The sequence below is a fragment of the Heteronotia binoei genome, chromosome 2 (genome assembly GCF_032191835.1).
Source record: "Heteronotia binoei isolate CCM8104 ecotype False Entrance Well chromosome 2, APGP_CSIRO_Hbin_v1, whole genome shotgun sequence".
NCBI classification, from domain to species: Eukaryota; Metazoa; Chordata; class Lepidosauria; order Squamata; family Gekkonidae; genus Heteronotia; species Heteronotia binoei.
Genome location: NC_083224.1, coordinates 205229424 through 205239901, shown reverse-complemented (window position 1 = coordinate 205239901; position 10478 = coordinate 205229424). Strand labels below are relative to the sequence as shown.

At 46.7% G+C, this 10478-nt stretch overlaps 1 protein-coding gene across 1 annotated transcript; it reads left to right on the top strand.

Annotated features, from left to right (window-relative positions):
* The first annotated feature begins 2596 nt into the window (after positions 1 to 2596).
* LOC132567211 (scaffold attachment factor B1-like) lies at positions 2597 to 9613 on the top strand. The gene is made up of 4 exons (XM_060232898.1): positions 2597 to 2852; positions 7478 to 7565; positions 8971 to 9035; positions 9128 to 9613. Exons 1-4 carry the CDS (start codon positions 2634 to 2636, stop codon positions 9461 to 9463), a joined length of 708 nt encoding a protein of 235 aa, XP_060088881.1. The 5' UTR covers positions 2597 to 2633; the 3' UTR covers positions 9464 to 9613.
* The last annotated feature ends 865 nt before the right edge of the window (positions 9614 to 10478 follow it).

The following is a 10478-nucleotide window of genomic DNA, read 5'->3' as shown; positions in this document are numbered from 1 at the left end:
CAGCACAGGCTGAATGTGCTCGCGTAGAGGAACTCCCATTAACAGCCTGGCTGCAACATTCTGCACTAGCTGGAGTCGCCAGATTTGAGACAAGGGCAGTACCATGTAGAGGGCATTACAGTAATCCAGTCTTGAGGTGACCGTAGCATGGATCACTGTTGCCAAGTCATCGCGTTTGAGAAAGGGGACCAACTTCCTTGCCATCCGCAGATGGTAAAAAGCTTACTTGGCAGTGGCAGCTACTTGGATCTCCATTGTTAAAGAGGAACCCAAGAGAACCCCCAAGCTTTTAACCCTGGGTGCCAGCGTGAGCTGCGCGCCATCGAAGGTTGGTAAGCAGACCTCTGGTCCCAAACCGCGACGGCTTAGATACAGGGCCTCTGTCTTCGTCGGATTTAATTTCAGTCCACTCAGCCTGAGCCACCCTGCCACAGAGTAGCGGTCCCGGACGATGATTTTGTTCAGGGCCCGGTAGTCATTGCAGGGCCAGAACTCGCCGCCTTTCTTCTTGACAAAGAGAACGGGGCAGGCAGTGGGGACGTGGATGGCCGGATGAAACCCCGTTTCAGGTTTTTGGCGAGGAAGTCCTGCAGAGCTGCTAGCTCCGGTTCGGACATGGGGTAGAGCTGCCGCATAGGCAGGGGTGCCCCTGGTACCAAATTGATGGCACAGTCATAAGGCCAGCGTGGAGGGAGCTGGTTGGCCCCCTTTTCCTCAAAGACACCGGCTAAGTTTGTGTAGGCCGGGGGAAGTAGAGGACCAGCAGCCACGGCAGCCAGAGTGGCCGAATGGGCCTGGTGAGGACAAGGGTCCTTGAAGCTCAGCTTTCCCTGTGCCCAGCCCACTAGGGGTTGTGCTTTACGAGCCAGGAGAGTTCCAGAATGAGGGGAAAACGGAGCATGTGAGCAACATCAAATTGTACTTGCTCGTGATGGTGTTGGATCTGGAGCATGACCGGGCAGGTCTCCTGGGTCACCGGATCAGAGGAGGTGCTCGTCGATGGCGTCGACCAGGGTCGGGGTGTCTTTGTCTTGCACTGGGACGAAGTGTTGCTTCACAAAGGCACATCAACGAAGCAGTGGGTGGCCCCAGAGTCGACCAGCGTAGACGAATCGCCAGCACCCGTCCGGCAAGCCGAGTGTGATCAGTACAAGGAATGGGCCCTGGCTGGTAACGTAGGATTCAGGGGACCCGGCTAGGTGCCCCAAGTCGGGGGGTCCACTCAGACTTGGGGCTGGTCTTTTACTGGTGGCGGTGGCACGGTACTCAGCTGGGTGCACTTGGCGGGGCAGCTGGAGGAGAAGTGCCCTGCCCTTCCACAGTACAGGCAGAGATTCTTTGAGCAGCACTATGCTTTTTCCTTGGGGGTGAGGCGCAGCTGTGCAACTGCGAGTTGCATGGGCTCGGGGTCGTCAGTCTCAGGACTGGTGTGCATTGGGGTTGTCACCATCGCTAGGCAGCGGGGCAGCTGAGAGGGATGGGTGCTGCTTCGCCCTAGGCAGCAGCTTTCCAGGCGGCCGTCGATGCGCAATAAAACTGAATTACATAATTTGAGAATATGGAAACAAAAGGTATATATCCAGTAAATAGAAGATGGAAAATTAATTCAAACATTAAAAATACACTATTGCTTTTTATAAAAAGCCCTCTCGTGCAATTCCAATTCACTGAAATTTCCTATTTACTTTATATAAATTATTGAAATGTAAAGTATTAAAATACATCTGTATCCCATTCTCTTTATAAAAATGCCCCTTTGCACTCCTTCACATAGGTCCTGTGGTACTGTGTTTTTTTGATACCTAGCCTTCCTGCTGAAATCATTATCTGTACACATCCCAGATCAAACAAATTCCAGCTGCATTACTGCAATTGCTTTAAAATTATGTTTCGTGTGTTTTAATTGCCTATGAATGTATTTATGTTGTGTGGCCTAATGGCCTATTTTGTGTTGTGCCCACTTGCAGGGAGGGCAGAATATAAACTAGAAAAGATCAGATAAATTTAAAAAGAATTCTTCATGGTCTTAGTTAAACGTGGGCGTTCTGGCCACTACTTAATAGTGCTTTATGGACTAATAAAGCTTATTCCAGAAGCTTTTACTGATCGCGGGCCTTTGTCTACAAATGAAAGTTCTTTCTCATCCTAGAGAGGGAAGAGCGGCCCTATCTGTTCTCGTTACACGGAAACCGGAAGTGCAACGTCAGGCAACCGTTCTCTGTGGCCTCCGTGCGAACAACCTTCCCCAATAAAGCAGCGCGCACTACCTTTCGATTTGTGGGGAGAAAGAAAACGAAGGGTGTGTGTGTGTGAAAGAAGGAAAACAGCGGAACGAACGCCTGTTTTCAGCGCGAGACTATTTCTAGGCCTAGTACACCTATTGCTTGGGTTGCATCCGGGTACTTATGTATAACGGGCGCATGCGCCGCTCTCCTGTATTAGCGCGCCACTACATCTTGCCAGGGGCCTGTTGGTTGCTGAGTCTGCGCGTGTGTATCGGGCGCTTCCGACACGCCAGTCAATTCCTCGCATGCGCACAGAGGCAGTGGTAGCCATTTTGCGAGCCGCTTCAATCAGTCTTTCTGGTTAAAAAAAAAAAAGTAATCTCAACCCGAGCACTGTGCTCGCTTTTAATGGCGTCGGAGAAGGAGGTCGGACCCATTGCAGAGGCGACAATGCCCCTCAGCGGCGACGGCGCTTCAGAGAGCCCCGGGGGGGGGGGCGGTCCTGTGGGGATAACGACGGTGCGGCGTCTCAGCGACTTGCGAGTCATCGATCTGAGAGCCGAGCTGAAGCGCCGCGGCCTGGACACCGGCGGGAATAAGAGCGTCCTCCTCGAGCAGCTGCGGAAGGTAAGCGTTTCACTGAGGGGGGCAGGGAGAAATCCTGGAATAAGGTGGGCAGCGTTAAGTTGGCTCTGCGCATGCGTGTCGCCTGAGGCTCGCCGCCCTGCGGTAAGTAGATGGCGCCTGCAGGGGGCGCTGTTGCGATCTGGGCGGTCTCGCGAGTCACGTGGGCGTGGGGGGCCTCTCGTGCCGCGCCGGTAATAAATAGCGTTTGTTTTTTATGTGTCCTCTTCTTAGAGGGCTCGTACTCTTTTTTATTTTTAAGTGTCCCTTCTCTTTTGTATTTTAAAAAACCTGATGAAAATGACCTGGTAATTAGCAGTGATCTCAGCTTAAAAAGGAGAGATCTTTAAAATGAGATTTGTCATAGCGATCACTTGTTTGACGTGTTCATTTAAGGGATCTCCTCTTTTTTACTTTCCAAAATATGGTAACATCCTATGAGATGTTTTTCTGCCTAGTAATTAGCCTAACACAAACCATAGCTACAATCTAGCATAAGTTAAACAGAATAGAATGCTTAAAGAGTAAAGGAACCTAGAAAAGAGACAAAACTGCTTCCCAACATCTGGGTAACATTAATCTTGGTGAGGAAGAAAAGAAAAAGCGCCATAAAACTACACTACATTTGAACACATTAAGAGCAGAGCTCTGTATCTGCTGACTTATTATAGCTGGCATAAAAGGAAAGATTGTGTGGCTGGTTTGCTAATTATGTGGGCTAAATGAAATCGCTATGATCAGAGGCCCTGGAAACGTTACATAATTAAATAGGGATTTGCCAGATTTATAGGTTAGGGTTACCAGCCTCCAGGTAGCACCTGTAGGTCCCCTATTAAAATTACAGTGATGAGTTCCCCAGAGAAAATGGCTGCTTTGAAGGGTAGACTTTATGTCATTTGCCTAGCATAATGTGTGAGGAGAGAATCAGGAGAGACCTCTGGAGAGAGATGCTTCCATGGAAGCCCATGGAGAGAGAGAAAGGGGTCAGAGAGCAGGTCCCAATTTAAGACAAAGTAGATAGCACCTGTGGAGAAACGCCATTTTAATCCATGTTGGTGCTTCATTGGGAGGGATCGCTAAACTGCCAAGCAGGCTTGGGCCTAGCCTTCCCCTCCTCCCCCCCTCCCTTCCAGAGCCAAACCAACAACTCTAGGGGGAAAGTCTCCTAGAGAGGCAGGAAGTTCTTTTGTTCTCTGCATGTGAGTTAGGAGGAAGAGTTTTTCAGTTTTGCAGCTGGCGCTCTGGAAGAGAGGTTGCTTGCCTGTGGACTCCTGCCTGTGGGGGAGGCCTGCTCAGGAAAATGAGGCCTCCAGGCAGTAAGACCAAGTAAGTCATCCAAAAAGGCAGGGCGTGTTTAGATCAGGGACAGTAAAATGCGTTTATAACACATTTTGTTTGTCAGGCTGTTTGCTGTACAGGTGCTGTGCTGTGCTAACTTTTTAAATGCAACTGTTTTTGTTTTGTTTTTCTTTCCCTTTCTTTTTCTCTTTTAAATAAATATTTTTTTGCTGTTTTAAATGCTGGCAGTCAAACTCTGTACCACATAGATCCCCAAACCGCTTTAGACCACGCTGTGTTAAGAAGGGGGCCCCAGGTGAAGGGGGGAAGGCATGCAGTTGGATAAGGTGCCAATCCTCCAGGGGTGCCCCAAAGAAGTGCTGAGGTCTCTGTGAAACCCAAGTGCAGGGTGGCAGAGGACCTTGAGGCCTGGCCTCACAGCTGGAGAGGGGGATTGGGAGTCCTGTTCCTCTCAATCTGAACCCCTAGACTGAGCAGGTGGTGGCAGTGAGCCCAAGGGGCAGGAGGAGAAATAGCTCCCTCCAGGAGTTGGCGACTCAATGGGGAGCTGACGGGACCGGGTCTGAAGGCAGAATCGGGCCGGTTCCGCCACAGCACCTATACACACTTAGAGTGTTGTAGGTCTCCCCAATGTCTGGGCATGCTGAATCACTCACTCCAACAGCTGGAAGTGTCTTTTTCATCATATTTCACAATTTGCCAGTGCAAGTTGATATTTATCTATTTACGTTGTAACCTGCTCTGAGCCTCACAATTGTGCGGAATAGAAATTGAACACATAACTAAATTGTACTCTCCTGAGGTCTCTCTTCACTCCCCCCCCCCCTCCACAGGTTCTATCCCAGAAGTCTCCAGACATTTCCCTTCCAAGAGTCCTTTGGTCTGTGCTTTATCCCATTCTGTGGTTGGGGTCTTCCTCATATTTACGCCTTTGCAATAACCTTGAGAAAAAGGCTGCAGCAGTGTTTCCCATTTGCAGGGCCGTGACCCGGTACTGGGCCATGGAAGCATCAATACGGGTCACAAGCCCCACCCCCAGCAAAGCCTGAGCTCTGCTCTGCTTCCTTCCCCCATCTCTCTGTTGTGTAGAGAAAAGCTAGGCTTGAAGACTGATAATAATATAATAATAATAGATTTTATTTGTATCCCGCCCTCCCCGCCTAGGCGGCTCAGGGCGGCTAACAACATTTTATACATTTACAATTAATAGATAAAAACTTTGAATTTAACAATTAAAATTAAACATGTAAAAACCAGTTAATAGATTTAAAATACATCATTTAAGTTAATTTAAATTTAAATTTATCTGGCAGTAGTAATGGTTAGTTCTGTGACGCTGATTCTGCCAGTTTAAATAGTTCGATAGTAATGTAGATGGCGGATCCTTTATTCACAGCAGTTCAGCAGTCGATGTCGATATACGCTTGTTTGAAAAGGACGGTCTTGCAGGCCCTGTGGAACTGGTCAAGGTTCCGCAGGGCCCGCACTTCCTCCGGAAGCTGATTCCACAGAGCAGGGGCCGCAGCTGAAAAGGCCCGAGTTCTGGTGTTTTGGAGCTTGACCTCTCTCGGCCCAGGGATCGCCATTTTATTTTTTCCCACTGACCTCAGTGCCCTCTGGGGTTCATATGGGGAGAGACGGTCCCTTAGGTAGGCTGGTCCTCGGCCATATAAGGCTTTAAAGGTAATGACCAACACTTTGTACCGGACTCGGTATGTAATTGGCAGCCAGTGCAGTCCGCGCAGCCCCGGCCGTATGTGCTCCCATTTTGAGAGCCCCAACAATAGCCTGGCCGACGCGTTCTGATACAGGTTGCAAAGCCTGAGCTCCATTTGACTTCCTTCCCCAGTCTCTGTGTTGTGCAGAGAAAAGCTAGCCTTGAAGACTGACACAGGCTGCAAAGCCTGAGCTCCATTTGACTTCCTTCCTTCTCCCGTCTCTGTGTTGTGCAGAGGGGAGCTGGGCTGCGTCTCCTTCCTTCTCCCCTCCCTCCCAGTGTTTGAGAGAAAATATGGAGTCCACTGGCACTTTAGACCCATGTTGTGGATCCATGTTGGTGCCTCTTTGTATATTCCATTGGAGTAGGGGGCTGACAACCTTAGTTCTGAATTCATCATTAATAAGCAGGTTTCTAGTTTTGTCTGCTCTTTTCCATCACTATTTTAATACTTGAATTCTTTTTCTACTTCAATGTAGCTTACAACTTTTGCAGTGTAGTCACATGATGTAATAAAATTACAATGATGTTAAAATAATATCTGTAAGTGTGATGTATGCTATCAAATGTCTGAAGCTTTGTAAATCAGGAATGTCCAATTTAAATGTTATCATAAATAGTGCAGTTCTATTTGGACGTCTCCGTCATCATCCTGAATAGCCCTTAATGTTGCTCCCAGTAAATCCAAAAAGTGAGTACAATTATAGAACACTGCTGTGTGTGCTTGTGTGACATCACAAGCGAGCCAGTTTGATGTAGTGCAGGGGTGGCCAACGGTAGCTTTCCAGATGTTTTTTGCCTACAACCCCCCATCAGCCCCAGCCAGCATTTCCAATGGTTGGGGCTGATGGGAGTTGTAGGCAAAAACATCTGGAGAGCTACCCTTGGCCAACCCTGATGTAGTGGTTAAGTGTGCTGACTTTTGATTTCCCACTCCTCCCCACATGCAACTGCTGGATTGACCTTGGATCTATCATAACTCTCTCAGAGCTCTTCTGCTCAAGAGCAGCTATTGGAGAGCTCAGCCCCACCTACCTCACAGGGGGGGTCTGTTGTGAGGGGGGAAAGGAGATTGAAAACTGCTCTGAGACTTCTTTGGGTAATAAAGGGCGGGGTATAAATCCAGTCTCCTCCTCTTCTTTCTCCTCCCCATCCATTCTTTTTCTCACATGGAAGGTTTTGTGATAATTGGGCAAAATTAGCCACCTATACTCTTATCATGCCGCCTTATGATACATCCTTGAAGATCCTACCAATTAAAGCCTCTTTCTCAGATCAGAATTAGTTTCTAATAAAGATTTAAAGCTTAAAAAAATCTTCCTGGCTTTCACAGAACTGATGGTTTGCACAAATTTTCCTTCTCTTGATAGATAAAATGTTAGTTTTTTTTGAGCTGTTACATATTTCCAAATGTAAATCCGCCTCTCCTGCCCACCTGTGGCTTGAGATCTCCAGAAACCACATGATGCATCAGTGTTTTTGCTTTACAGGAGCAAGCCTTACAGGGTGGTTTGTGAAAGGAGTGGTGTGGCCCACATTGGAACGGAAAGAGTTGGTGTTTCACAAACTTGCTCTGGATTATGTTTGAATGTCATTTTGATCTGTCTTTTAGGCAATTGAGGAGGAAGGGGGAGATCCCGATGAGATTCCAGTGGTGTCTGAAACAACCATCAAGAAGACTCCCAAAAGAAATGGCAAAGGTATGCAAGGATATAAAGCACCTATGTTCACATGGTGCTGCTTTCTGCTTGTTTTGTTAAATAGAGGAGTGCCGGCCGATCTGTGTATTCCCCCAAACGTGGAAGCAGTGAGCGCTTTCTGAGACGCTTCTTAGGCAGCCTAATCTGTCTGTAAAACTGCAGCTGCTCTGTGTACATTTTAGTCTCAAACCTGCTTCTCACCATGTTAGTGAAAGTCACTTTAACTTAGTTTTCACAAGCAGCAGGTGAGGATGTCCATGCTGCAGCACTTGAGGTTGCTGACTTCACTGGTTCATCTTTGTGGCTTCTGTGGAGTCTCACATGGGACTATGTCTCTGCAGCCCTGCCACTAGGGGGTGTTAGTGAGCTCTAAAAAGAAACTTCTAGACCAATTTCGCACTAGAGCTTTAATCCTGGTTTAACTCTGTCCCCAAACTGACATTCTACACTGGAATCATAGAATCAGAAAAACCAACTCTATGACTCCATGATTCTATGTTTTTAGTGTAGAATGTCAGCTTGGGAACAGGGCTAAACCAGGATTAAAAGTCTAGTGTGAAATCAGTCCTAGTGTCCTGAGAGTGCTCCCCTTTTCTGCATCACTGTGAGTTTCCTGCCCAAAAGATCACATAATGTGGGTTGAGCAACCACTCTCACCTCAGTTCTCTTTTTGTCGCACAAAGAGAATGTGAATTGTGAACTCTGTTGTGAGGTGAATTCCTGTCTGGATTCCCTTCCTATCTCTCTTTGAAAATGGCCTCATTTAAGAAATGCTCTGAATGTGGACCCAAGATGGCCCATTCCTCCTGCCTATTCTGTCTGGGAGAAGTGCACAACACCATCTCCTGCCTGGCCTGAGTCAGGATGACTCCCAAGGTGAGAGAGAGCTGTGCTGTGTGTCTCCTATTGGAGAAAGCACTCAGTGCACTAGAGGCTTTACCTCAGAAACATCCAGGGGAAAAGCCCAAAGCCCCCCTGTCATGACAGTTTCTCATACTGTGGAGGCCTCCAGTGTTGCTCTGGTGGGTTTTGGGACCCCAGCAAAAAAGGTCAAAAAGACCTGCAAATATAAAAGCCATGAATGATGGAGTTCGCTCTTGCCATGTCGCTGCAGTGTGCCCTGAAGCTGTTGTACACCCTCACCCAGACATCATTGTTCACTGTCCCTGAGTGCAACGGATTGACGCTCCATTTCTTGGGCTCCATTTCTTGCGGGGAAGAGGAGGAACATACATCTATTGAATAAATAGAGTGGTTCAGCGGAGTGATTTTTAAATTGTCATATCTTCTGTTTGTAAGAACAATTGAACTCTGATCCTGTTTGTTTTTAGTTTGCATAGGCCACAAAGAGTAATTTTATGAATGTGTGCTCTGCTTTAGCGTCTAATTACAGTGATCTTTCTAGGACGTAGGCCAGAAGAAGAGGGCATTGAAGATAATGGCCTCGAAGAAGATTTTGGAGATGGACAGGTATGACTGACCCAGTACTGAAGCTGCAAAGTCACAATTCTGCATCCTGAGTCCTGACTACTGTCATATCTGCTCTTTTTTTCTTTTTGCAGGAGGATATTGAAACAAGTTTGGATAACTTGCAGGATGTTGACATGATGGATATTAGTGTGTTAGATGAAGCCGAAATAGATAACTGCAGTGCAGTAGAGTGTCGAACAGCTGGCAGTGCCGATAGTGGGCTTGACTCCTTCTCTGGCAGTAAAGGAAATGCTGGAGCAGGAAGGAGAGAACATCCACAGCAGCTTGCAGGATGCCCTGCAGGTGACATGGAGGCACCTCCACAATTGCCAGGCATTAAAGAAGACCCGAGAGAAATACCAGTAGCAGTGGTATGCATCTCTATTCAAATGTGCGGAATCAGATCAATAATCACAGTAACCTTTTAAATTTTTTTCAAAATAGAAAATATAATGGGGGTATGTGTCTAAAATAAACACCAGCTGATTCTCCCCTAAAAATGCCTATAATAATACCATTTTTGCCTAAAACCTGAAAAAGTTAAATGCATGAATCATAAACATTGTCTGTAGTAACCAGAACTCAGAAATCTCATTTTTAAATAGTTGAATGTTGGGGTTTTTTTGCCTTGTGCATTCCTACTCATTCACCTTTTTTATGTATGTTCATGTTCAACTGGACTGCAGCTGCATTTTTTCCTTTGTCAAGCCCTGGGGTGTTTTGTTACAAACACTAGCCTTGTTCCCTGTCTGAGCTCATTGGAATCAGGCTGTGCCCAAATATTATGTGAGAGCCAGCTTAACCATTGTATATTGTGCAGTTGTAATTATTTGTGTTTATGATATTTAGTATGTCTTTCTCACTGAGACTCAAGATGGATTACATGGCGTTAAGTTGATGCGATCAATAGTGGATTTCAAAATCTGATTTCTAAGTTAAATATTTAGGGGTGGCCCCATTCTGTCTCCCCTAACCCCCCCCCCCCCAGCATTTTAATTCTAGTTTGTGAATCATTTCCACCTGCCTGAGATCTCAGGAGGGAATGCAAAGTTATTGCTTTTAGAACTAGATTTGGAAAACCAAATTTGAATGTGCCCTTAAAAAATCACCTTTTGGAGATTTTTTTTTTCATCCTAAATCTGCAGCCAATTCTGAGCAAGCATTTGCTATTTTTGTGAAGTTGTTTGTTACACAGTTTGACTAGGCTGGCTGTTGTGGCAAGATACGTTCATAGTGCCAGGCTATCATCTGTACCTATGGTTTTCATTCTGTGTGACAGGGAACTCTGAAGGTCCTTGGAAGATTATTGGTGGCATTTTGGTAAGAAGTACGATTTGTAGTACTTACAGACTCATCTGCAGTGTGCTAAGTTCTGAAGGCGTATTGTGTGCAAGAGTGGGCACATCAGCAGGCTCTCTAGTATGAAATGGCGCATTGAACTCA

Excerpts from the sequence above, each read along its gene's own strand:
- LOC132567211 (XM_060232898.1), top strand. The coding sequence starts at position 2,634 with ATGGCGTCGGAGAAGGAGGTCGGACCCATTGCAGAGGCGACAATGCCC. Across the intron at positions 2,853-7,477 it reads TCCTCGAGCAGCTGCGGAAG|GCAATTGAGGAGGAAGGGGG; the intron begins GTAAGCGTTTCA and ends TCTGTCTTTTAG. Across the intron at positions 7,566-8,970 it reads TCCCAAAAGAAATGGCAAAG|GACGTAGGCCAGAAGAAGAG; the intron begins GTATGCAAGGAT and ends TGATCTTTCTAG.